General features: G+C 48.4%; 3 protein-coding genes across 3 annotated transcripts; 1 reads left to right on the top strand and 2 right to left on the bottom strand.

Annotated features, from left to right (window-relative positions):
• Window positions 1-972: 972 nt before the first annotated feature.
• On the top strand, window positions 973-3,849 carry CCR75_006984 (uncharacterized protein; the record flags this gene model as incomplete). The annotated part of the gene is made up of 1 exon (XM_067965048.1): window positions 973-3,849. The coding sequence occupies one exon, from the start codon at window positions 973-975 to the stop codon at window positions 3,847-3,849; it is 2,877 nt and encodes a 958-aa protein (XP_067822184.1).
• Window positions 3,850-5,137: 1,288 nt separating this feature from the next.
• Window positions 5,138-7,986, bottom strand: CCR75_006983 (uncharacterized protein; the record flags this gene model as incomplete). The annotated part of the gene is made up of 3 exons (XM_067965047.1): window positions 7,445-7,986; window positions 7,209-7,370; window positions 5,138-7,141 (listed from the first exon to the last, which is right to left on the bottom strand). The coding sequence occupies exons 1-3, from the start codon at window positions 7,706-7,708 to the stop codon at window positions 5,138-5,140; spliced, it is 2,430 nt and encodes an 809-aa protein (XP_067822183.1). The 5' UTR covers window positions 7,709-7,986.
• A 1,743-nt stretch (window positions 7,987-9,729) lies between these two features.
• Window positions 9,730-16,983, bottom strand: CCR75_006982 (uncharacterized protein; the record flags this gene model as incomplete). Its single annotated transcript, XM_067965046.1, has 2 exons — window positions 9,730-12,940; window positions 13,945-16,983. 2 exons carry the CDS (start codon window positions 16,981-16,983, stop codon window positions 9,890-9,892), a joined length of 6,090 nt encoding a protein of 2,029 aa, XP_067822182.1. The 3' UTR covers window positions 9,730-9,889.
• Between the last annotated feature and the right edge of the window lie 10,855 nt (window positions 16,984-27,838).

Raw genomic sequence — 27,838 nt, 5'->3', positions numbered from 1 at the left:
GTCGCTGCGCTATCCAGCGCAGACGACGAGACAGCATTCGTAAATGTTGCTGTCTCCATGTTGTGAGCCATGAGAGAAGTTTGGATGGGCAATAATGCGCCATCATCCTTCCTCATGAGCTCGTTGTCCGCATCACTACTATGAGGTGACGGCAACGGTGTCGACTCATTGTAGTCGACAATGAGCGACGGATCAGCATCCTCACTGTTAAAGTGGGATGGGTCCTTTAGCCCTGTTAACGCGACAGCAGCAGTAGCTGTCGGCGTTTCGACTAAGGCATTGGACGCGGCCGGGGAGCTAACGCGGCTTGTGCGCTTAGTGCGACGTTGAGTGGGCGTCTTCGCAGACAACCCACCAACGTGGCCCCTTTAGGTGGCATCTTTGGTGCCGTGTTTGGGATCACAGGTCGCTAAAGTGATTCAGAGAACTAGCGGCGCGTAAAGCTGCTCGCAGTTCCTCGCTCCTCTTTGACGAATTTAAACATGTAAATTTGTTCTTTAAGGGGGGGATGGTGTAACGGGCTAAAGTTTCCCTAACGTTACACAGTCCACGTTAAGTACACTTGTTGTACTTAAGGGGATGGTCCATTACTAAATTAAAGTAATTAGACCCAGCACTCGGATGTGGTTAACATTTGTGACGAGCCCTTGTGTATGTGATGCACATTTGTGTAGCATTAAGGCAACCTTAGCCCGTTACAAACACCCACTTTCTCGCCTATATGCTCATAGCAGCCTTTAAACGACAGCTGCTTAGTCTGCTAGCGATCCGTATCAATACATTTGCAGCCAACCAACGGAGGCAAAACATATCGCTTTTATTGTGCAACAGCATGGTATTTTTAAAAAGCAGATGTGTTTATATTGCACTTGTGCTGAGTTCAAATAAAGCTAGATGATAAATTTGGGTGGTACATAAAATGTTATAAGGCTACAAAAGCAGCAAAAGTATTTCGACTCACCTTTAGAAAAAATGAGCGAGCTGGGACAGCAAGCGCGTAACACTTATGCATCGGGCGCGCCGGCCAACTATGTGCCTGGTCTTGGCCGTGGCGCCGTGGGCTTTACAACACGGTCCGACATTGGGCCTGCGCGAGCGCCGATGACACAGGATGGGACGCAGGACGCTCCATTCCTGCCACCTGCTGGTCGCGGACGTGGCGTAGAAATACCTGGATCTGGTTTTGGTCCGAGCGCGGGACGTGGCTCTGGTACTGCCGGCATGGGAGGTTTCGGGCGCGAAAAAGATGAGAACGAGGACTTTGGCGACTACAGTGAGACCAATTACGACGAGTTCAGTGGGTATTCGTCACGCGGATTGTTCCAAGACACGCCTTACGATGCGGACGACAAGGAGGCGGACGATATATATGACCAGGTAGACGAGCGCATGGATACAAGGCGAAAGAGACGCAGAGAGCTGAAGCAGTTGGAAGAATTGAAGAAGGCTCGCAAAGAGATGCCGAAAATTAGTGACCAATTCGCCGATCTTAAGAGCTCGTTGCAGCACATGTCCGACGCAGATTGGGAAAGGATCCCCGACATTGGAGACTACTCGCTCAAGTACAAAACGAACACGCCGTTGCAAAAGCGTCATGAAATGTTTGCGCCTGTGCCCGACAGTATCTTAGGGGCCAACGCGGGTCAGTCGCTGAGTGGAACGATCACACCTGCAGGCAATGGATCAGAAACACCAAGTGGCATCACAAGCTCCGTCACGGGTCTAGCTGGAGCCCGAGGCGCCCAACTATCGCACAAGCTTGACAAGATGTCCGATTCGATCTCGGGCCAGACTGTCGTCGATCCGAAAGGGTACCTTACCGACTTAAATAGCCTTAAACTCACCAGCGATGCAGAAATTGGCGATATTAAGAAAGCAAGGCTGTTGCTGAGGTCGGTGACAATGACGAATCCGAAACACGGACCTGGATGGATTGCAGCAGCAAGATTAGAAGAAGTAGCGGGTAAAATCGTACAGGCGAGGAAGATTATTGCTCAAGGGTGTGAGTCTTGCCCAACTCAGGAGGATGTTTGGCTTGAAGCCGCTCGGTTGCAAAATCCTGAGAACGCCAAGACGATTCTGGCAAAAGCTGTACGACACGTGCCAAAGTCTGTCAAAGTGTGGCTTCAAGCAGCGCAATTGGAGACTGACGACGAGTTAAAGAAACTTGTGATGCGTCGGGCGCTTGAATTTATTCCGAATTCGGTGAAATTGTGGAAAGCTCTGATTGAATTAGAAGACGTCGACGGGGCACGAATTCTGTTGGGTCGTGCGGTTGAGTGTGTTCCACAAGCAGTGGATCTGTGGCTGGCACTGGCTCGACTCGAGACGTACGAGAACGCCAAAAAGACGTTGAACAAGGCTCGTGCCGCGATTCCCACCGAGCCTTCGATCTGGATTACGGCAGCTAAATTGGAAGAGGCACAGAGGAAAAATTTGGACATGATCGATCGCATAATTCAGTTGGCAATCAAGTCGCTGCAGAAGCATCAAGTTGTGATGAATCGCGAAATGTGGCTTAAGGAAGCTGAAGCATGCGAGCAAGCCGATGCACCATTGACGTGTGCGGCAATTGTTCGGGCCAGCTTGGATGTAGGAGTCGATCCTGAAGACAGGAAGCGGACCTGGATGGACGACGCGGAGAACAGCATCAATCGCGGCGCCCTTTTGACTGCGAAGGCGATTTATGCGGCTGCGTTAAAGGTATTTCCTGGTAAAAAGTCTCTTTGGTTACGGGCTGTCGCACTGGAGAAGCAAGTTCAGGAAGGCAAGAGCCCCGAATCCGTTGAACAACTTCTGCAAAAGGCCGTCATGTGTTGCCCTCACGCAGAAATTTTGTGGCTTATGGCTGCGAAGGAGGTCTGGTCAAATGGTTCTGTCGAAGATGCTCGTCTAATTCTACGTCAAGCATTTAGTGCAAATCCCAATAGCGAGGCGATATGGCTGGCTGCAGTAAAGCTTGAATGGGAGAATGAAGAGATTGATTTAGCTCGAGCATTGCTGGCGAAGGCGCGTGCTCAAGCTCCGTCGCCCCATGTTTGGATGAAATCTGTTGTACTTGAACGAGAGTATGCTGAAAACCGAAAGGACGAAGAAGACCTTGTATTGGAAGGTATCAAGATGTATCCAGACTTTCCAAAGCTGTATATGATGGCCGGTCAATTTTACGAAGCCTTGAATTCACCTGACTACGACAAGGCGAAGAAAATGTATCGGCAAGGTATTCAGAATTGTCCAAAGTCCATTCCTTTGTGGACTCTTTCCAGTCGATTAGAGGAAACGGTAAATGGCGTAACGAAAGCACGCTCGGTGCTGGAAATGGCTCGCCTCAAGAACCAAAAAAACGAAATTTTATGGCTAGAGGCTGCTCGCCTGGAGGCTCGATGGAATAACCCGAAGGGTCAGGAAATGCTTATGGCTAAGGCATTGCAGGAGTGTCCAGAATCGGGTATTCTTTTGGCAGAGTCTATTGACATTGCTCCGAGGGCACAGCAAAAGCGTGCATCATTCACAGCTCTTAAAAAGAAAAATAATGATCCGTCAGTATGTTTGTCAGTTGCAAAGCTCTTTTGGCAAGAACGTAAGTACTCCAAAGCGCGCAAGTGGCTGGAACGTACGATTCAGCTGGATTCTGACTTTGGCGATGCTTGGGCGTACTATTACCTTTTTGAGCTCAAACACGGCACAAAAGACGCAACGGAGAAAATTTTAAAGCGAGCAGTAAGCAAAGACCCACATCACGGCGAGAAATGGACGCGTGTGTCCAAGCAAACACAAAACCGTCGAAAAAAAACAGAAGAGCTGGTAAAGCTTGTGAGTCTTACCCTTCCATTTGCCGAGCAGCCATAAGGACGTCATCGGGTAAAAAAATATTAGATTCAAATCTCATTGCTTTGTTGCGAAGCTCAATTTTCTCTACTGCGTGAAGCCTAATTATTGAACAAAGTGCAACTTGTGGCCTGAGCGCTCTGCGGACCTGATTGTGAAAACTAGCAAGCTCCACGCATCAGTCTACAGTAGCATTAAGATCAAGATGCCCGCGATATGTGCGCTGCTAAATCGACAACATCGATCTCCTTCCGTGGAGCTCATTTTGCCAGCAAGTTTAATCTCCTCGAAAAGTGGCCGTGCGAGTTTATCGATTTAGGCGCTCTCAGCTGCTCACTTTTGATAATGGAACTCTGTCCCCGATATGGGCTTCTTATTACGATACGAGCTCGCAAACCGATGCTCTTGATCGTTTTTTTAGTGCGACAGCATTCGGCACTTTTGAAAGGTTCCGCTTCATCTCGATGCTGATATGATGAGTTATTATGGCCCAACGATTTTTTTTGATATAAAAGCTAAATGTGTTCTTGTGTTTGAGTGGCAAGTGCAACTTATTTTAGTGCAATCTGCGCTGCTAGCTCCAGCTCACTGAGCAGAAGAGCATCTTCTTCAGTCTCAAGCTCGACTGTCTTGCTACTTGCTAAGGTCATTGCTTTATGTTTATGCTGATCTCTGCATGCGGAATACTTACTGCTGCTGCTGTAGAATAGCATAACTTGATAGTGAAACCAACAGAAGAAACTGTCCACTTCGAAATTATGCCATATTATAAGAGTGATAAACTTTATTGAAGCATTGCCGGTGTTAGAACAGCCATGGACATGCTTACTTACGAGAGATCAGTCGAGTGTTGGAGGCTTGCAATCGCTGCAGTGGCTTACATCTATTATGTTTGTATGTTATTTTGTTTATATGCTATGGATACTGCATTCTGCTTATATGCTATGGCACTGTTGCAATTGACTCGACTTCGTTCATTATCGAAAGTAGATAAGCCAGGTGTCGATCGTCGATGTAGCGTGTGAAAGGTATTGAAGTAGATGGTACCGCTTATGCACAATAATATTTTTTCGCTAAAATTTTGGCTCCTGGGTACAGTCACTTTTACAATTAGTGAGTGAACACAAAACGAAATTAGAAACCAATTTGGTTGCCGTAGCTGATGCTTACCTTCACTTTTACCAATGTACTTCAAAATAATTATTTAAAGTCGTCATTGCATAACTTATGTTGCCCGATCGAAAAGACTCACATCCAAATGCACACGCCATTAAATCGTCGGGGTCAGTAGTACTCTGTCATTGACAGGTTATACCCACTCAGATGGCACGTCATTTCGCTTGGCTTCTACGCGCAAGCGAATAGTTTCAATTTCCAAAACTTGACGGTAGACAATACTTTCTGCAAGGTATCTTGGCATAAGTCCTTTAAAATCGGCCCTTACAACGCAAGTAAGTCTCGTGCATGCCGCGCTATGCACCTTAGGATCTATGTCTCCTCTATGCGGCTCAATGAGCAAGCCACCCGTGGCAAAGGCCATTCGCACCATACCCTTGCGTTCAGGCACATCTGAGCGTGGAATCGATTCTTGCAGCACAGCGTACGTCTCAGGTCGCCCCGTTTTCTCGACAAAACTGTGAAGATCGCAAGAATCGCGTGGCTTTACCAGCCATGCTGGCCACAATGATAACTTTGAATGCTCACGATACAGCACCGCATTCGAATCATCAAGCGGCTCGACTCTTCGAATTGTCGTCTTGTCATCAACAGACTTGCGTCTTAATGCTGTAAGGTCAGAGATTTCAAGCGAGCGAAGGTAGTCAAAGACCTCTTTAGGAGTTGCTTGGATAATGACGTGGCCCTTCATTTCCACCAGACGATCATTTTCGGAGACTAAGCTTCCTGAGGGGCACACAAAATGCGACGACGTCTTTCGAAGCACTTTAACACCTTGATTGCTCTTGTAGGCTGTCCACCCGGCTCCATTTGCGTCGTTGGCATTTATTAAGCGCTGCAGCCCATTCTGCGAGAGCGTAGCGTAATAGACTTTCATTAGCTGACTATCGCGGTGGCTTGTGTGGCCCATGATCTTGTCCAGCTCATCCAGCGATACAGGCACCGCAAGATCCTGTCGCTGCGAGGTCCAAAATCCTTTTGCAGCTTGATGTTTCTTTCCTTCATTACGTTCTTCTTGGAATTCCACCAAATAGCTGTTGGAAGTTTTGAGCTTTCTCTTAGGTCGAGGCTTTGCCGGCGAAAATGCTATGGTGGAATTTGCAGTTGTCGAAGCTGTACAACCTCCGCTGCTACTGCTGCTTCCATTATTCACCACGATGTGTTGTTGTCGCCGATACTTGCTATTATCTGCGACCTCGATTGCTAAATAATCCAAATGCGAAATCATCCAAGCGCGCAACACGGCACACGATGCATCAGGTGACTCCAATATGCGCGCTCCCGTGATATTAACAATCAATTGTTCTTTGTCCATGCTGAAGCTACTCCTGCCAGCCCAAAGACATGACAAGCGCGGGGCTGCGTTGCTGCTCGCGACCAGACTATCTCGGCGAGAATCGTTAAGAGCTTGTTGGCACACTTGATCGTAAAAGCGTGTGAGCTTGGGTCGATTTCGAGCGAGAAACGAATTAAACGGCACCATGAACGATTCTGTTGACGAAGTGTACTCGACGTTGTTCGCCAATGACTGCAGCAGCTTTGCGAGCAGCACAAGCGTACGCTGCATTTGTTTGTTCGGAGCAGAGCCCGCTGGAGTCAAGTTCATCTTGTGCGGGACCACGAGGGCAGGACATAGGAACCGTAGAAACACTAGTCCTCCCAAGTGCATGTAAAACTCCTCCTTTGCAGCTGAAATCGGAGAAGTCGTCGTGCTGAAGCTGTTAGACTGCGAAAGCATCTCCTCGAGCAGGTGCTCTTCGATAGAACTGAGGCGGGGCAGCCCTCCGAGTCCAGTGCTTTCCACAGACGTGCTTTCCATTCCCACAGCGCTAAGTCGAGGTAGCGATACATTGCTGCGGCGATCCCGTTCAATGAGCCGCATCATCTCTAACTCAAGTACGCGATAGATTTTGGCGACCTGATAGGGAAAGAGTGACGCAGCACTGAAGATGCGGTCCAGCGTGCGCTCGGCCAGTGCCTCAAGCCGCTGCTGGTTGGTGTGGAGATCGTCCTGCGGTTGCAGGTGGCGTGGGTTTACTTCGTAACCGTTTGGATTTTCCCATAATTCGTTGATAACGTCTGCGAGCGCATGCGTTATAAAGTCGCCACCCAACTCGCACGTGTACTCGCGCAGTAACTAAAAAATCAGAAACGGTCAAGTCGTTAGTATGCGTGGTACCATGTGTGATGACGGGTTTTCGTACAGCTGTTGTGGCCGAATTAGCCCGAAACAATTCGTTCCAATTCTGCGTGTGGACCATCTCGCGGAACATGAGCAGCCCAAACAGCTTACGTAGCTGGTCTTCATGAGTTTCAAACACAAATAGAAGCGCGCGGATCACGTTCACATCGGCACCCGTGGGCATCTGCGGATGCAATAGACAGAGGTGGTGAGGATCAGTCGCGCAAGCATTGTCACGACCACTTGTAGCTGCCTTACCGTCACAAGCGCCGCGGCCAAACGAAACTCGGGGTCGTGCACCAGCGCATAGATAAGGGCTTTCTCCGCATCTTCTTGCGTCAGAAACGCCACCGCATTGCGCACAGTCTCATCCGGCATACCAGAAGCCGAGGACGTGGCGCGGACGTTCGGATTCGTCTTGCGATGCGTTGAACGCGGAACCCGTGAGTGGCGGTCATTGCTTTCGCGGTCGCGGCTGCGAAGGCCATTGGCCAGGGCCCGCACGGCGCGCAGCATGCGCATCGATTGGTAGACTTTTCAATTTGCAAGACCTTAGCACAATGAAGACTAGGGCAGGTGTTGACCCGGCGGGATTTGTACTGAGATGGTTGAAATCGAGTCAGGCCGCTGAAGCACTGAATTTAGATGACAAAAGAAATGCGCGTGTGTATCCGCGGCGCAAAGGGCGTTAGTAACATCGCGTTTTGCGATGGATTTCTCGATCACTCGGTCCAGCACCAAAAGTGCGCAAAATTTGCTCAAACTTGAAACGCTCCTACAGTACTGCGGTGCTAGGAAACGGCTGTCAAACTACATGTGATCAGCGTTAATTGCATACTACGAACACTTTTTTCCGTAAAAGCATAAACGACTTTGAGAAATGTAGGCTTAGCAACCTTCAATGTGATGAGCGCGCAGTTGTACCTTAGGCTTACTACTGGTATCGCAAAGTAAAGCATGTCTACATCTATACCATCGCGAATGATAAATCACTTGCATCATGAGTTCGAATCAACTCGACAGCCTATTTTGGCTGCAGTGGGAGGCCTCTGCACGTCGAGATATATCGGACACGTCTCGACTGACGATGCAACACCATCTGTGAGGCTGGCTAAGGATTGGCACACATAAACGTCGGCAGGCTATCGGACAATACGTATGCTGACAATGAAGTAAGAACTCTCGTATAGTCTGTTAACATCAAATTTGACGCGCTCTACTGCTCTGCTATAAACTGCTGCAGTTGCCGCAAAAGCTTTTCGTCTACACACTTTACTTAACAAAATAGTGCATGCACCGTCGCGGTGCCTCCAAACGTTTCATCACGTGGCACTTCAAAGTTACGGAATTCTGCCCAGCAGAGCTCAAATTATCGATCGATCGAGACGTAATTAACAACCATTGAATTAATTGCACCTTAATCGAGACTTAATGGGTTGTCGAGCCCATCCAAGCTAAAGGGGGCGACAATCACGCGAGTCCATCGTTCTTCAGCCAATTGCGCGACCTTGCAGCCAAATATAATCTGGCGTTTATTGTCGATGAAGTGCAGACTGGGGGAGGCAGCTTGAGAACCCTTGTCACATGTAGTAAAAAGATGCAGACGGGTGGCTATTATGCCAAAGAGAGTTTCGTCTCAAGTAGAGTTACCGCATTTTTAACACGTGGATGAGCGACCCTTCTAAAATGATCACTTTGAAGGCCGTGCTTGGTGTGCTTGAAAGCTGAACAAAAAGAATCCAGGATGAAATGTAGATCTGTGGTCACTTGTACGTATCATTTAAAGCACAGCTGCAACGCAGTTGCAGCTGTGCAAAATTCGGTAACACCTTGAGCTTTCGCAGTTGGTTTTGTCTACACGAAGAACTGTTTAAAGGGGCAGAGGAATAACAAAGCTCACCCAATGCTCGTCAAGAGTATGTCTTTTGCTTGATTAATGGTAGAAACAAATCAAGTCACAAAATTTTATGTAGCAGTTGCTTCGCACGTGAAAGTGACCCGACCGGGGCCTAAGGGTGTCTATCAATGACCCACGCGAAAGCGATTCACAAGGCAGATTGATGTTTGCATTTGACTGGCCTGTGGCGTCCTTTTGAAAGCTTAAGTAACTGTGGACGTCCATATGACTGCTAATGAAGCCGAAGAAGCACGCTGCCTCGATGAAGTCGAGAGACTTCTGATACGCAGTACTAAAGGAACAACATTTGAGGAATCTCGCATCGCGGGTATGAGTTACGCACGGCGTTTATTTAGCTCACAATGTTATATTTCGTGTTATTTTTGTTCATTTTACTGCTGGAGTGTCGCTAAAGTGGGGAGATCAGTGCTCTCTTGCTCAAGTAATTTAATGTCATGAACAGTGTGAGCGAGCAACACCTTCGCACTGTATTTCGATTCTTCTCGTCCGGACGGACACAGCAATGCCACATGGTTGGTGTATGGATCAATGCAATACAGCACGCCGCACGTGAAGGTGCCGTCCCGAAGTCTTATCTGCGCGGGTTGACCAATTAGAGATTTAAATTGATTAAACAGCGATGCCATGTTTTTGCGCAATTTTCTTTTGACGATATAAAGTAATTGACCAAATTCAGTGCGAGTATAGGCTCTAGAAGCAAACTTATAAAAGATAAGAGTAGTGGCATCGGTGCTACCTAGTACTATTCTGGCTGACCCTAGCTAGATACACCAATCGTAGTTCCTCTAGCCGGAGGCGGGCTTTTCAACCTGCACCCACAGCGCAATGAACATGAGGCCAACGGCAATGGAGATGGAGCCCATAAAATTCCCTTGATCCATCAAGCTCTGGTAACTCCAACCAAAGTATTCCTGAATGCTCATACGCACGCTTGGTCCCAAGTTGTAAGCAATATGAAGGCCCATGAGAATTGCAGCACACAACATCGAATCCCCGTGAGAGAACACGCGATTGTAGTACGAAACTATGTACCGCACTGTGGCCCAAATGACGCCAAACACCGCCCCAGAGAAAAGCAGCACATTCGGCAATTCAGCAAGCGAGCCACGTGAAGCATCTTGTTTGTTCACCCATTTGGACTTGCGACCAGTAAATTTCCACACAATGGCTCCAAGCATGGCTGTGAAATTTGTGAATGCGTATACAAATCTCGTCTCTTGGGAACGCACGACATCGTTGTTTTCGACCCCTCGTGTACTCATAGCGGAAAGCAGACCCTGAATAATCAGCTTCGGTACTAGCGCTATAAGTATACGAAGACCATTGACATAGATTGGTGCATACCCCGTGTACAGGAAGTATAGCGTGATGTAGTACACAAGGATCACAGCAATTGAATCGATCGGGTACAAAGTAGAATTCAGGTAGAATACAAGGCGCATGAAGGTGTTAGGCTTGCGATACTTGGGAATATCGACATGTGGACGTTTCCACTCGGGATCGGCCACATTCTTGTTTTTCTTCATAAGCAACGTCTGGAAGTTACCCTTGGCATGGCGTTTGCGCTGAGCCATGGCTCCAGCGACTGAGTCAGGAATCGTACCTTCCGCTAACCGAACACGCTCTTGAGCTTCCCCCTCAAAATCCTTGCGGAAGTACAGCGCCTTCCAACCCATCGATACCAGGCGCTCGCCAGTGTAGCAGTCTTCTGTAAGGGTGCCGTACTGGATGCCGCCAATCGAATCCAGTGCTTCACGTCGAACCAGAGCGTTAGTTCCAGTGAATGAAGCACAATCATAACCGTCCTGGCCAGTCTGAACAGCATCGTAGAAAGTAGAGTTGCGGTGACCAAGTGGGTCGCCAATCTGCAACTGCACGCAATCACGAAAGTACTGTGGCGTTTGCACAAAGCCAACCGCGTTGTCACGGACATCATCCGAGTACGTGTGAAGAATCGTCATGTCTGCGTCACCATTGTTATTTTTCGTGTTGCACTTCCGGCACACTGCAGACTTGCCGAGTTTCGAATTACAGTTCATGCACCGAAGCTCCTTCTTCGTGGCACGCACGTCGCTTAGCGTACCGTTTACTTGGCGACGGTGCAAGTCGCTTTGAACGTGCATTGCGTTCTCGAAACATTCTTTCGAACAATAGCTAATACGCTCTTCCGGAACACCTGCAATCTTGCATGAAGCACAGCACATTTTAGCCACATTTTGGCATCCCATGCACGAGCACGAATACTTGTTTTTGAATTGTCGGTCTTCATCATCAAAAAAGAAAGGAAGCGTCGCCAGAACAAATTTTGGGTGGGGCTGCATATCCGAGTCCAGCAGTAGCATATAGCGCCCATCAGCCCCTTCATTGTACAAGCAATTATTGATGTTGCCGGCTTTCGAGCAGTGCGATTGTGGCTTCACACGACCGATGAAAGTCACGTGCGGCAGACCAGGGTAGCGATAATCGTCACGGAACGAGCCGACGGCACAATCAGCTCGTTTGACAACTCGTGGCCGAGATGCCGACGGAAGATTGGCGGATGAGTGCAATTTACGCCACGCGTACACTTCGATATCTTCGTTCGGGTCGCACACTCGGTCGTACATGAATTGTGCGACTTCCTGACGAAGGTCGCCACATTTTTCAAGAATTTCCTTATTAAGTTCAATAGAAGGAATGGGGCTGCCCTTGGTCCACTTTGTGATGCAGTAACCATCGTCCAGCACGTAAATTTGCAACAGATGCGGAGGGTACTGCAAATTCATGCATGCCAACAACGAGTCAATCGTTTCTTCCGCCGACTCCGAGTAGTGGCACAAAAGAACATCAATCTTCGGCCATAAATCATCCGGGACCTTAGGATCAAATTCATCAAAGTAGTGAGCGCCACGACGCACGGGCTTCCACATACCGAGGTAGTACAGAGCTCCGAGAACAATAGAAACGATCTCAGCTACAACAAGGGCACACCATGCCACCCACTGGGCAATGGGTGGATGATGAAAGCACGCGACATCGTCGACACCAGCCAATTGCATATACCAATCAGGCGGCGTGAACCAACCACTCATGGGGTCAGCTAGACAATTGAGCACATCCGGAGTACTGTCGTACACGTCGGCACAAGCCAGTGTGCGAATGCTCGCATCGCACGGCTGAAGACCCACAACGAACCAGAAGACCAGTCCAAAGATTTCAATCACGCTGAAGATGAGAAAGAGCGTGTACAGAACACGGTACGTCGTGATGCCTTTCATGTAATACTTGCGAACATTCGGAAGCTTCCGCTCAATGATGTTCCCTGACCCACACGCGACAATTGCCTCCTCGACGCCTTCAAACCAAAGACGGTACTCCTCGTCCGTCTCGGGACACAAGACCCAGACTCGACGTTTGGTCATGACCTCAAAACCTCGATGTGGCAAATCCAATCGAGCGCACGGACGCAGTTGCAGTGCGTCCTTCAATTCGATAGCTCCTACCACCAGGTCCGTATTGCGCGAAGTAAAGTACTGCCGGCATTCCAAGTGGGAGTGAAAGTAATAAATCTTAGCCTTTTCCAGCGCAAAGTAGCGCCGCTTCCAACTCTTGTGCATTGGGCCCTTGATTGTGCGCTTGCCTTGCTTGTGCATGTAGCCGTGGACAGTGATGACATTTTCTTGAAACGCTCCACCTTCGTCCGAAGGCCCTGGAGGATTATATGATCCACTCGGTCGCACTATCTCGGCGTCGCCAGGCTGACGAATGTCCGTGGCCGAAGGCGTTGCGTACATTGCGTAGTCATCTGTCGGAATGAAAGCCGTGACTGGTTGGTCTTTGGACATGATGCACTCGATCTAGAATACGTAAATAGAAGGTAAGAATGGTGCCACAGACGAGAACGGAGCACGGCAACTCGACGTACTTGTGAGGCTCGATTGACCACCCGCTGCGTTTCTCACTCACTCGTGCTTCTGTCAAATGGCCGTGTGACTGCTGTCGCTCACGCTCGAGAAACTTCTCGTGCCCGAAACTCCAGCGCCTACGAAACGGAAATTGCAAAATAGAGATAAAAATCACGCCATGGAGTGTAGGGCTAGCGGACGAAGAGCGGACGGGATAGGCACTTGGCCTCTCTTTTTCCTGAAAATGGGTAACTTTGGCAATTCAAAAAGGCACATCTGTTTATATAAAAAGGACACTGCTGCATGATTGGAGCTTTCCTACCGTCCACCCTTGTGTCCATCTAAGTACGATATAAGATTCGGTGCTGAAAAATTGGTTGGATTATGGTCAGCATCATCTTGGATTCTTGACGCGTGCGAGTCATCAGAGACTTCCGCCGCTTGGGCATATTAACAGTTCTTTCGACTAAAGTCAGCTCATATTTAGCCTGTCCTCACAAACCAACTCTGCCCGAAACGTGTGCGAAATGTCTGTGAAGATCCAAATTTTCTTTCACAGTGGTTTCATGTCATTGCGTGCGCTCAGAAAATTGTTTGCGCAGCATTTCGGCCGCGCAATCAGGATTTGCATTATCGTGATATATGCAGTTTTCCCTCTATTAACTTATAGCCCTGGCCGCGCAACCAGGACTGGTGGACACACTTTTCTTATCCGAGTATTGTAGTAGCGTTGCTGTAACAGTAACGGTGGAAGACGAATCCTAAAATTTAGCGGAGGTTATACGGTTTTGGAAGATAAGTTATCAGAGGGACAGCTTTGTATCACAATGTAATTTCGTAATTAAGGCAAAAGCGAAAATGTATTAAAAAGTTAGTGAGCATACAGAGCGGCATCCTATGTCTACAATAGGTACTGCTTCTTAAAACGGGTTGGACGTTGGCTGTTCGATCCAGACCCACAGCGTGATGAAAACAAGTCCGAATGCAATCGAAATGGAGCCCAAGACGTTGCCCTGGTCCGTGAGACTTTCATAACTCCAGCCAAAGTACTCTTGAATGCTCATACGAACGCTTGGCGCTAGCTTAACCGCAAGGAAAAGCCCCATCATCAAACTAGCAAACAGCAGCGACGCGCCATGCGACGTCTGGATGCTATTGAAGCCAGCCAGAAATCGTACTACAGACCAAAGAACACCCACTACAGTACCGAAAAATATGATGACGTTCGGAAGCTCTGCAATGGAACCGCGGCTAGCACCGCCCGTGTTGAACCACTTTGGCTCCTTGCCCGTGATCTTCCACCAGAAGGCCTCCAGCACAGCCGAGCAATTGGTAAAAGCATACGCGAACCACACTTCTTGCGATCGAATCACATCGCTATTTTCCACTGTACGATTGCTCAGCGCTGATAGCACGCCTTGTACGAGCAACTTTGGCACCAACGCGTACACAAGGCGCACGCCAGCCATGTAGATGGGAGCGTAGCCCGAGAACAAAAAGTAGATGGTGATATAGTAGAATAGAATAGCAGTGATCGACCCGAGTGGATAAAGTGTCGAATTAAAGTAGAACACACGACGCATGAGGCCGTTGGGCTTGTGGCACGTTGGCGTTTGCACCTCAGGAAGTTTCCACTCAGGGTCAAAGTACTGCGTTTTCTTGTTCATCAATGCAATCTGAAAATTCCCTTTGGCCCAACGCTTCCGTTGCGCCAGTGAGCCAGCTACTGAGTCGGGTATTAGGCCCTCGGCTAGACGGATACGCTCTGATGGCTCGCCCTCAAAATCCTTACGGAAATACTGCGCTTTCCACCCCATTGTGCACAGCACTTGGCCAGTGTAGCAATCTTCTGTAAGACTTCCGTACTGGATACCGCCGATAGAGTCCAGTGCTTCACGACGAAATATCGCATTCGTACCCGCAAAAGAAGCGCAATCATAGCCATCCTGACCAGTCTGGATGGCATCGTAGAACGTAGCGTTACGATGGCCCATTGGGTCGCCAATTTGAAGCTGAATACAGTCGCGAAAATACTGAGGTGTCTGCACGAACGCTACCGCGTTGTCCCGCACGTCGTCAGAGTAAGCGTTAAGAGAGGACACATCTTCGCCATCTCCATTACCCTTGTTGCCACATTTCCGACACACGCCACTTTTAGGCAGCTTCGTGTCACAATTCATGCATCGCATGTCAATCTTGCTTGCTTGAGTATTGCTCATGGTGCCGTTCACTTGACGACGGTGAACCGCACTCTGCACATGCATGGCGTTTTCAAAGCAGTCTTTTGAACAGTAGCTAATTTGTTCCTCTGGGACGCCAGCAATCTGGCACGAGGCGCAGCAGAGCTTTGCGACAGAGTTACACCCAATACCACAACAAATATACTTTGCTTTATCTTGACGGTCTTCGTCGTCAAAAAAGAAAGGAAGCGTCGCCAGAATGAACTTTGGATGAGGTTGCATATCGGTATCCAATATAATCAGATAGCGGCCATTGGCACCCTCGTTATACAAGCAGTTATTGATGTTGCCAGCTTTGGAGTAGTGCGTCTCTGGCTTGACTCGTCCAATGAAGGTCACGTGCGGCAAGCCAGGGTATCGGTAGTCGTCTCTGAACGAGCCCACGGCACAATCCGCACGATTCACCACTTTGACACGAGACGGAGACGGTAAATTAGCAGAAGAGTGCAGCTTCCGCCAAGCATATACCTCCATCTCTTCGCTGGGGTCGCAGACACGGTCGTACATGAACTGGGCCACTTCTTGACGAAGGTCCCCCGCAGTTTCCAAGACGCCTTTGTTCAGCTCGACGGTCGGAACCGGGTTGCCCTTGGTCCACTTGGTTTTGCAGTACCCATCATCACACACCCATATTTGCAGCAAGTGCGGCGGATATTGCAGGTTCATGCATGCCATCAACGTGTCAATTGCCTCTTCGGCTGGCTCAGAGTAGTGACACAAGAGAACGTCTACCTTAGGCCAGAGCTCATCTGGAACAGGCGGCTCAAACTCATCAAAGTAGTGAGCGCCACGACGCACTGGTTTCCACATACCAAGGTAGTAAAGAACACCGAGAGCGAACGTCAGTAACTCAGCAAAGAGCATGGCAAAGTAGGAGGCCCACTGGGGAATAGGAGGATCGCGAAAGCAGATGACGTTCGACACGTCCGCGATCTCACGATACCAATCAGGAGGAGTGAAATAGCCGCTGAAAGGCTGACTCGAGCAACGAAGCGTCTCAAGTGAAGTGTTGAAAATCGTAGCACAGTCTACTTCTAAACGCGCGGCATCGCAAGGCTCCAAACCGATTACAAACCAGAAAACGAGTGCAAGCAGCTCGACAATACCCGTAATGATAAACAGAAAGTAAAACAGTCGGTACGTCTGGTTTCCTTTCATGAGATACTTGCGAACGTTTGGCAGCTTTCGCTCAATGATGTTGCCGGCGCCATTGGCCACAATGGCGTGCTCGACGCCTTGGAACCACATGCGGTACTCCTCGTCCGACTCGGGACACAACACCCATACACGACGCTTCGTGTGGATCTCGAACCCTTTGTGGGGCAAATCCAAGCGCGCACACGGACGCAACTGCAGCGCATCCTTCAGCTCAATGGCTCCCACGACTAAATCCGCATTTCGCGTGGTGAAATACTGACGACACTCCAAGTGCGAGTGAAAGTAGTAAATCTTGGCCTTTTCGAGCGCAAAGTAGCGGCGCTTCCAACTCTTGTGGATTGGTCCCTTGATTGTGCGTTTGCCCTGCTTGTGCATGTAGCCGTGCACTGAAATGATATTGTCGCGCTGGTTGCCAATGCCGACGGCATCCGAGACGCTCATAGGTGGCAGCGCCGGTCCACGCGGATCCACGTACCCCTGCTGAGGAGTCGGCCGCCCTTCTTGCGGGATAAACCCGGCACCGCCGTCAGTGATTGCCGTGGCGGGCGTGTCATGTAATTCATAGTCCTCGTGCTTCTGCTTGTCGTTGCCATACATGGTGGCCACAAGATACTACACAGCTCCGATGAGTCCAACAAGATGGAGCGGCTTCGTGAGTGAGTGTGTGAGGGAGCTCTGGACTCTCTCGAAGAAGCGCAACTGACACTCGACAGATTCGAGCTAGACGAAACTCCAGCGAGGTCGTTACGAGGCAAAAATTAGTATTTTGCACCATCACGTTTCTATACCGATGGATGTTCAGTCCACTTCGTCCACTATAGGCGGATGCTAAAGTACCCATTTTTGGGACTCACAAAGAAGAGACCAGTGTGGAATCCATGGCAGACTCGAATGAATATTGCCAAATGTTTAGGGATGGCGTGCTGAACTCTGGCGTCCATGCCAAGCTGAATTAAGGCACGGGTGCTGCTACATCCGACCCTTCATATGGAGTCGCGCAGTGAAGGCTACAGCAGATGTTAGCGCTCCCTAGCGATGCGTTGTGATTATAAATTTCATGCAGAAAAATAACGATAGAAAATAGTACGTTTTATTTAGATAACGATTAATGTTGAAGCTCCCGAAATTCTACGTAAAAGCTTCGCAGCTCACAAAATAGCTAATCGTCACTTTATCGTCGTTATCATCTTTGCTTTAGGAGAATGGTATGCGCTCACCATCTTTAATGGTTAAGCAGCACCAAACTTTTACCACTCAGATATTCAATCCAATTTTTTTTTTTAATTTTGCACATTTGAAGCAAGAAATTTGAAGTAGCGACGGGCTGAAAGCGGTTTTCTCCGCGCGAGGTGCGACTATCTGTCGCAGTTTCAGGTTATGTCGTAGGCGAATCCATAGCTTTGAGACACTTTTTGTCGCTCAAGTTTTTTTCGGTTTTGCCCGCCTCTTCTATAAAAGTCTGAATGCCAAGTTGATACTTATCCGGGCTGAACTTTAACCACTCAATTCACACTGATAACGTAACGGCATCGATTTATAATTTTCGCTTTTATAAAACGTAACTAAGAAAATTTCTTACGATGGGTTTGATAACGGCGAAATTCCCTTATTCAAGTAAGCATTAAACTTTTCATTGTACTAAATGCATTGCTGCTGATTTTCGTCACTTCCTTCGCTAAATACCCACGGAGCAATTAACTTGCATCGATACATTCGTCGGCGTTATGTTTGACGGGGTCACACAGCGCTGGGCTTGGGAAAGTACAGTATTTACAGCTATTTTGTGAAGAACATCAATTAATACAAGTAACTGTAATAAAAACTAATGGGCGACTGTTTGCGTTATCGTTTCTCTGTCTACATCGCACTTGCAACTCCTACGGATGTGGTGGCTCGAGGCGAGGCCACCGCTCACATACAAATAAAGGAAGCGAATTTCGCCCAATATGCTTAAGGCGAGTCCTGATTAATACCGGTACTTAGACTGGAAACGGGCACGTCTTATTGCGGTCACGCTCTGCCTAGCGCAGCGAAGTAGGGGTTTGACTGACTTCTCTCACGTGCAGTGATTTTGTTGTGGTGGGCGCCTTAGCGACTCACCCAACACAATTAGTACTTCGATATACGTGTCGTCACGGGAGCGGTAATCTGGCTCCTCGTGCGCACGTATCAAGCAGGAAGTAGTTTTCAGACTAATTTATATTTATTCGTATTATATAAATACCTATTTTTAACCAACCTAAAATGCCATCCCTGCAGATAGACGCGAATATCTATTGCGAGCATATCATTCGAGATACTTCGCGTAACGGATGACATTAGCCGTCATCCCCGCTAATAAGAATGCCCTCAGGAACATCACATTTACAAGGGTGGGTCACAATGTGAACCACACCCAAATAGTAAGATACAATTACAATTTTTTTTAGTAATCGACCTTCCCCAAAGTTTAAAAGTGTACTTAACGGGGACTGTGTAACATGAGGGCAACTTTAGCCTGTTACACCATCCCCCCTTTTAAGAACAAATTTTTATTTTGAAAATTCGTCAAAGAGGACAGAGGAACAACGAGCCGCTTTACGCGCCGCTTAGTTCTCTCATTCACTTTTGCTACCTGTGTCTTACACGCAGCCGAAATGCCACCTACAAAAAGGAAAAGTTGGTGGTTCGTCTGCGATGACATTAAACTTCGCGCCAAGCGCACACACTGCGTTGATACGCCGGCAGTGTCCAATGCCTCAGTCGAAACGCCGACAGCTACTGCTGCTGCGTTAACGGGACTTAAGATCCAACCCACCTGCGCAGTGAGGATGTTGATCCGTCGCTCATTGTTGACTACAATGAGTCGACACCGCTGTCATCACCTCATAGTAGTGATGAGGACAGCGATCTAATGAGGGCCCAGCAACTGCGTCTTCCAAGGTGGAGACCGACCTAGCCTCGTCAAACTCTACGCGTCGTCCAACGACTGCGACTTACTGTGATATAGTGAATCCATCTTCTTCATGTGCGAATCGCTCGAGGACAGCGTCTTCCTGAACAGCAGTGGCCACAGCATTACTGCTTGCGCAACCCCCCCCCCAAGCTTACGTTTTCCGGTGAAGGGGGAAACCCATCTCCTTCACTAACGTGTCGTCGAGCGACATTACTTTCTTGAGCAATACTGACCACAGCAATATCCTGTGCGCAACTGCCTACGGTCTCGACTTCCGATAAAAGAGAAACACAACTCCTTGCGCGTCGCACAGCGACTTCCTGGGCAGTATTGGCCGCAGCACTTCCGCTTGCGCAACCACCCGTGATCGCGATTTCCGTTGTGGAGGCTGACCCAGCTCAACGCTCACTAAGGCCCCAGTCGATATTCGACGGCCTTCTTCATGCACCACCTCCGTCGACTGGCAAAGAGGCGTTCCGAGCGTGGAATGCGATGTTCGTGCACAAATCCATCGCGTGACGAGGAGGGGACATTACCCACCAAGGCTTGATCCACAAATCGTTTGTGACTAGTACCAACGGTGCGACTACGTCAGTCGATCCATGGTTCATGCTGTATAAGCCATGGCATCCCAAAGATGGAACATATTGATCGTCCATATCCAAGACAATTAACGGCTCTTCAGAGTCAAACTCATCAAATTTGATTATTAAAGATAACAAAACCTTACGAGTCGATACGATACGATCGATCATGTCGCTAGGCGAACGGGGACCTTGCTAATGCTCTTCGAACCTTCAATAGCTTTGGCGTACAACGCTTGATACTTCTCCACAGTGGCTTTAGTCGCGAAGTTGTATGACGCACCCGAGTCAATTAAGATCGTCATAGGGTCTTTGTGCCCCTTCACCTTAGCGGTAACCAACACCAAGTTTGACCGCACTGCAGCCACATACAAACACAACAGTATTGTCCCTGGGGCTTGCTCTCTAGGAAGATGAGAAGGCATTTTACTTCCTTTTTGAGTACGAGTGAACTCCCAGTAGGACGTCCCGCGCCTACCAGCAGACTTCGTTTCCGGACTCTACAACGCTCACTGCGTTCAGAGTTTGCTTCGTCAAAGCAGGCTTGCCACGGACCACCTTCCATGGGTTCTTGGAGCAGTTACTGCGATTATGCCCAAGCGCATTACACCCGAAACAGCGGCCACCGGCCCTCAACATTCCCTAGCAGGGACGCGGCCGTTCGGCAGATTATATCTTAATGAGGTTGGGCCTTCGGCGAAATTCGACGACCCGACGTGGCCCTGGGCCAATCTCGTGCAGTGTTTTATCAGCAAAGCCATATGCACAGCTTTGTTTAACGTAGTCGCTTGGCGGCAGAAGAGTTCAGTGCGAACAGGATCGACTCGGGCACCGTCCATGGACACCGTGACCTTTACTTCTTTAAAAGGAGCCCCGGCCATGGCAGCCTCCAAATTTTGAAGTTCCATGACATAGTCGTGTTAGGACCAGTTTCCTCACTTGCTCCGCATGAACATCGACCAATGACGGTAGGCCTCGTTGGCGATCAGAAACGCCTTTTGCATCTCCTGAGCCGTGAACTCCCACGAGTCAAGAATTCTGGAGTAGACGTCTCCTTGGCCATAGCCAACGCCCTTTCCCGACCTCCCAGGTATGAAAGGTCTAAGGCCACTTGAGACCTCACGTCGCGAATCTGGCCTGCGCTTAGCGCAATCTCGATCTGCCGGATCAGAAAACCAAGCTATCCGCTCCCTTCCTTCCCCTTCGAACGTGGGAACGCGGACTTTCCCAGGATTCGACATATCTGGACTCTGTGCCTCAGCTCTCACTGCCATACGTGCGGCATCTTGCGCCGCCGTACTACCACGTGAGCAATAAGAGAGGACTCGTAGCGCTCGAAGCGCTCAACTCGAGCCTTATGTTGGTCGGCACTACGAGTGCTACCAGGTGACAGAGTGACACAGCAACTCACAGAGGAAGTTCTAAACTGTGAGCTATTAAGTTCTTTAGCAGTCTAAGCACAGTAGTAAATCCGGCTACTTAATTTTACTAAGTAGGTACTACTGAATATCAATACTCCGTACTTGAGGTGCCGACACGTGTAATTCGTACCAAGCTGAGTCACAACGGTGACCAGCTATATTTTCTGATGTACTGACACACAGACTGACTGTATGACATTGTCACAATATCCTTAGTGTGTCAGTACACCGGTTGCCCGTGACACCGTTACACGAGCAATGTAATCTGGTACTCAATGAGCTCTAAAATTATTGCTTAGGTATAAATCGGCAGCTGTAATGCAGCATCTCGCTCAGACGATCCACGAATATAAATTCCTATCTAAGTGTGGCTACCGCTGGTAGCCAAAATGCAGAGCCTGAACTGGTGGACTTCCAGCAGTCAGCTGGAAAAGGGAATTCATTAGAGCTGCATCTGTCGATGGTGCCTTGACCTCTCAGTGCACCTTATCGTCGTGCTCTGCCTTTTTTGGAATAGTGTTATTTCTAGAAGGTGACATTTTTGAAGAATGACGTTGCTGGAAGAGGGACATACCCAAAGCATCGTCGACATACGCAAGAACTTGACTTTATTGTGCCTAAACTAGCATGAGATAACCCATATTCGGGTCTTTAAGATAGACGCGTCGATGAAGTATTTTGCTTGCCCAGCTTACATTCGACGCCGGAATTATGATTACCTAAGAGCGACTCCCATCTCGCCATTCAATGCGAGAACTATAGCGACTGGGTCGCTGCCCTTTAATAAATATTAGGGTCTATATAAACTACGACATAACCACCCAGCAAGCAGAATCAAGTTTCATAAAAGCGTACTTAATACGAGTAGCTCCTTTGTAAGCACAAAACTGTATTAATATTAGCATTTAGTTGACTGGATCTAAACGTAATAACGCGTTCTTCAAGTGGACGTTACAGGTTTGAGTCCAGTCAACTAATGACGTCATTAATGGTCCACAAAAGTGCACATTTGATTGCAGATTGAATGCTTCTCACACCACGATTATCAATTTTATCGTTCGGGAGCGCCAGTATTAATGCTCTAAAAACACTGTCTTTATTTATCGACTGATTATTTTTAAATTCAATCCAATTTGCATTATTTGAAGGTACAGATATTGCGCATGCGATCGCTACCACAGCATCGATTTTGCTATGCTTTTACAAGCTGGCAAATTACCTTTACTGCTTACGTAGGTCATTATATTTCTGTGGCACTGTTCATTCCACAATGAATTCAATCTCTGCCTGGTATGATCAGACATCGCGATCTTTAAAGAAAGGTACCTAATTTGAGATATACTCTGCTTAACAATGACACTGATCGTAAATTCCGGCTCAGAAATGTTTTGCACTTGTGCACTTTTTCAGTGCTTGACAGCCAGCTTTGGCCTCGCTATGTAAGAAACTGTCATATAAGATGTTTGTTCTTACGTGATCACAGGTCAACCAGGCATTTAATAATATTTGTAGGATAATCAGCTACTCCAAACCGTGCCACTCGATGCGCTAACGGTAGATAGTTAGACTGTTTTTGGATCTATCATCCTTGCGAGCCATCCAAATTTGAGTAGTAATCGCCGCGGCAGGAATTTTACCGTATTTGCAATATTTGTTATTATTAGTCGTTTTAAAGCGCAAGTTTGAGGTGTTGGGATTGGTTGTTATGTTTTCGCACCAGGCCAGCTCATACTTAGTTTTAAAAGCAAGCGAATGACATAATTTCTGTGCCAGACATGAGATAACCCCCCCCCCTCCCGATCCGGATTGAGTTGCGATTATAACGGGCTAAGTGCCTTTTATTACACGTCCAATAGGTACACTTAACAGACAGGTCAATTAATTCGTGTGAAGTTTAGTAGACCTATCACTCGAACGAGGTTAACAAAGTGACCCGACCTTGTGTATGTGATGCACACAGAGGCATTCACAGCAAAGGAGGTGACGTCTGAAGTCATCTGCGGGCTGACGTATTTAGAAAAAAATACGTCGCCATGGAGAGATGCACATAAACAGAATTGGCATCTAATCATCGGATAAAAGGTTTTGGTTTTAATTTATAAAATATAATCTTGCGCACAGTGTACGAATAAGTACACGGTGTGCGCAAGAGAAGACGGGCAACCGCTTCCGTGACGTCACTTGTATAAGTGTACAAGTAGGCGCCCACCAACTACCTCGCTGCAAGTGAGAGAAGACGGTCACACCGCTTTCTTGCTGTGCCCGAAGGTGTGTGCTTTGTAGTGCGAGGTTGCTTTAGAAGCGCTCACCGACACTTAATAGCACTTGTAGTCCTCCCCGCGACCCGTCTCTCTGAGCGTGTCACCGAAGATGAGTATCAACACGAAAGGGCTCATTTCCCCACCTCTCCTACCATCAAATCGGGAGAAGGCTGAGCACTTGGCGAAAGCGTGAACAAGCCCCAACTAGGCTCATTGGATCCTCCTGAGCAACACGTTGCTCAGTTGGAGCAGTTTGAGGCGTTTGTGCTCGGACAGCAACCGCCGCGTCCGACACACACAGCCATACGGCGGCGGACTCCGTCACTCAGACTTAGGATGAGCTGAGGCGTGATCAGGCTTAGAACGAGGCTCTCAACAGGACTTTGAAACGCTCTACGCCAAGCCGTACTAGCCAGAGCCCATTCGTATGGACTTGCCGAAGTTTGATGGGACAGCAGCGCACACGATTGCTCACTCGATGTTAGCCGTGGAGCAATGCGATGTGGTGCAGCTCATCGAGAACGAAACCCTGATGGTGTCGTTAGACCACGTCTCATTTGCGCGATGAGGCCTCAGAGTGGGCTTGTTCGGCGCTTATGGCGGACAGTAAGGCGTTCTCTTCATGATAAATATTTAAGACACAGTTTCGGGTTATGTACCAGCCGCCGAACAACGAAGTGGAGCTTCAGGCAAGCCTCTTCAAATAAAAAGATCCCTGCAAGATTATGTGCATAAGGTGCGCTCACTGTCGGCATCCATTACCGTGGCTCCAATAGCGAAACACATAAAGAAGCCCCACTTCATGTACCGACTGTGGCACGGCCCCTCGAGACGGCCCGTTTTTAGAAATGGGCCGTCGGCGATGGAAGAGGCAATCCAAATTGCATCAGTTCAGAAGCAATCCTTAACAGTGCCTCGTCAACAGCTTGGTATAAGCCGTCGGTCGAAAAGTGTGGCTCTACTTCTATGGAGTTAGGCAACGCAGGCGTTGCTGCTACAAGTGTGGCATGGGCGGCCATACGATAGCTCGCGGATATGTCAGAGTAGCGGCTGGTGCTTTGACTCCCAGCAAAAAGGCCCCCCAACCGAAAGGCGATGTCAAGAACCAGTCTGCACAACGTAAGAGTTCTGCAACGAGACTGAAGGTTTGAGAAACGCAGGAGCGCAGTAGGGGCGGGATGCCTTACTGACACGGGATCTGAAGCTAGCCATAAGATCGGCAAATGGTTACCATAGTCCCTAAGTTTTCGAAATTTCGGACCTCAACCCTGCTGGTCTACAGCGCTTGAGTAAGAGCGATGACCATTTGATGACCTTTCTCGTGGATACGGGTGCATCACAGAATTTTGAAAACTCGCGGCTCTAAAACAGAGACCGGCGATGTATGAGTTGCTTTGCCAGGATGTAAGCGAGAAGAGGCGGTCGCTCGTTTAGCAAACGGCGCGTTCGTTAAGTCAGAGGGAGCTCAAGTTGAACTCGCTTTCAGCATAGTGACGTCTCCTGTAGAGGGAAATGCACGGTGTCAACAATGGCGGTAGGTATGGAAAGTCCGTATGACCTGATCCTAGGCATGTCATATTTGGCAAGGAATGAACTATGGATAGACTGGCGTACTCGCACAGTTGCGATCTCTACGTAGAACACCGGATAGGATGTAGGTCTATGCAACTAATAAAATTTTCGACACAGTAAAGAGTGCGTTGACGAGATGTCAAATATCACCAGGTCCTACATGTCCTATTCAGAGTTTAGAGCCTGGTGTAGTTGAAAGTGTCCTGACAGGAAGTCGGGTGACACAAAGTCCTTCCCAGCTCGGAGAGGCAGGTCTAGGTAATAAATGAGACGATGAAAAGAAGTCATGCGTTCAATGGACCTACACAGATGCGAAAGCCTGTGGCAGTTGATAGCGAGCTGTAAAGAAGTCAAGCGTCGCAAGAATCGGCAAAGAGCCTAGAGCCTGGTGCATTTGAATGTGGCGCGTTAGCTGAGAGAGCAACGACGCCCACTTCCAGGTTATAGGTCTTAGTGACTCGGAAACGAGTTTCTGTCAAATAAGGACGATCAAAAGCACATCAAAACGAGTGACCTTTAGATCAGTCCCGGTCAAATTGCACGGACCTTCAAAGGAGTCCGTCGAAAGCACGATGGCGGAGGCATCCTCAGTTAAGGTGCTCTAGCCCGTCTTGGGATTTGCCGAGGAGATAGTTGATAAATCGGAGATGTCGTAGGATCGGTTCCTGTCCAAGCTCAAAGAAAGAAATATACATGAGGCAGTCGTACCAGTTCCAGAAAAAAATGGTTGACTGTTGCTCGTCATCAACACTGGACGTAAGCGTCTTGGAGACCGACAAGAAGAAATGTCTTGATGCTCAAGGCTGATATGCTTTGAAGGACAGCCTTTTAAAAGATCTGCAGAAACTCGGTGATGTGTTCACCGAGCAAGTATTGTTCTGCCTAACGGCCGATAGTGGCATCACGCACGAGATTGATCTGGAAGCCGACACCAAGAATAGTGTGACCGAGCAATTGCTGTTGCCGAAGAAACAAGTCGAATATGTCGATGAGTACTTCGACAAGCGAGCCAAAGCGGGACATGTACGTGAGAGCAAGTCGCCTTCCTGCAGCCTGAACTTCTCTGTGCGTAAAGCGACAAGTGGATGGCGCGTAGTTTACGCTTACAAAAAGCTGGAGACGGCCATTATACCGGCGCAACTTTCGAAGAAAGATGCCTTGTTGAGCTCCATGGGAAAGCCAACCATCGTTTTCGCGTTGAATTTTAAAGACGTCTACTATCAGGTACTTATTAGAGAGTCCAATGTAGCCAAAACGGCAGTAAGCATCTCAAGCAGTATTGATTCGCAGTGGCTTGTGATACCTTAAGGTTTAAAAGACGCACCGGCGACATTCAACCGAGTGGTGGCTCGCTTTAGGCGTCAGCACCGTGCCTACGCGCCCCATTACTTTGACGATGTATTCGTGCATAGTAGGGCCGAGGACGAGCACAGCGAATTGAGTCGCACAAGCGTCATGGGAACATTGTGTTGTAGAGTCTGAGTGACGCCCAATTGTACGTTAACTTGCAAAAGTGCGTCATAGGAATCCCAACCTGCAGCCATGTGCTGGCTGCATCGTAAATACAAATGGTGTACGAGCAGACCCAGGAATAGTAAAGTCTGTAAAGGAATGACAAATCCTACGTCACGTAAAGGATCTGTGCCAATTCCTAGGACTTGCTAATTACTTGTATAAGTTACGCAACATTTATGCAGAGGGGACTTAACCCTTGTCTTACCTCCTTAAAACGATGCAGAATGGTTTGTTCAAAAATTAGTGAAGCAATTCTTGTAGAGGCACGGTAATGATATTGCCAGACATGGCCTTCTAGCATCGTTTGCGATGCAAGCAATTTTGCTATCGGTAGCGCGCAATTGCAGAATGATTACGACGGCGTTAAGCGTGTCATCTCTTACCAGTCCCGTCTTTTGAAAGCTGCGGAACTGAACCACCCGGTGCATGACAAAGAGCTCCTTCCAATAAAATATTCTTTAGTTAACTTTCGAGTGCCCCAAACAATTTGTGATATATGCGGATCACGCATCACTTCGTAACCCAATAAACTCACCGCACCTCTCGCCTAGGATGGCAAGTGGCTTATATATGTTTGACTAAATTTCGAAGTTGAATGCAAGCCATACACATTAAATGTCTTGGCTGACGCGTTATCGCGTAGGCAAGACACCAGGAATGTGTGTCTCGTGTTAAGGCACAAGTTGAGTCGTCCACGTTGACAGCCATGAAGGTCTACCACGTGATGAGCGAGTCTTTGGCCTCCAAAAGAAGCGAGAGCTACAGCCAGGACGAACATTGTCGCCTGCTGATGAATCACTTCGCTGGACGAAAGGTCTCCCTTTTGTTGCACCTGAAGGCAAAACTTAGTCACTTTGGCTACAGCAGTGACTTGTTATGGCATCAGCTCTTTTCCTGTAACCCTTTAGAATTCTTGTCCATCATGACGCAAAATCCAAGCTGATGACCCTTCACGAGCCTCACGATTCACCATCGAGTGGCCATCTGGGTAAAGGAACGAGTGTCAGAGGAATTTAGGTTGCCCCACCTACATCGGTCGATGGCCAACTATATTCGGTCCTGCGAACAATTCAGCGCATGAAGCCGGCACCTTCCAGCACTGCGCCATTGAAGCCACTACCGATTTATACTGATTATCGGACGTCGGTCAGTCTGGACTTCATA

The sequence above is a fragment of the Bremia lactucae genome (genome assembly GCF_004359215.1).
Source record: "Bremia lactucae strain SF5 chromosome Unknown BlacSF5_NotPlaced_18_SHOA01000004.1_1233567bp, whole genome shotgun sequence".
In the NCBI taxonomy this organism is placed as follows: Eukaryota; Oomycota; class Peronosporomycetes; order Peronosporales; family Peronosporaceae; genus Bremia; species Bremia lactucae.
The sequence above is the reverse complement of the archived record's forward strand: the minus strand, read 5'-3'. Positions and strand labels throughout refer to the sequence as shown.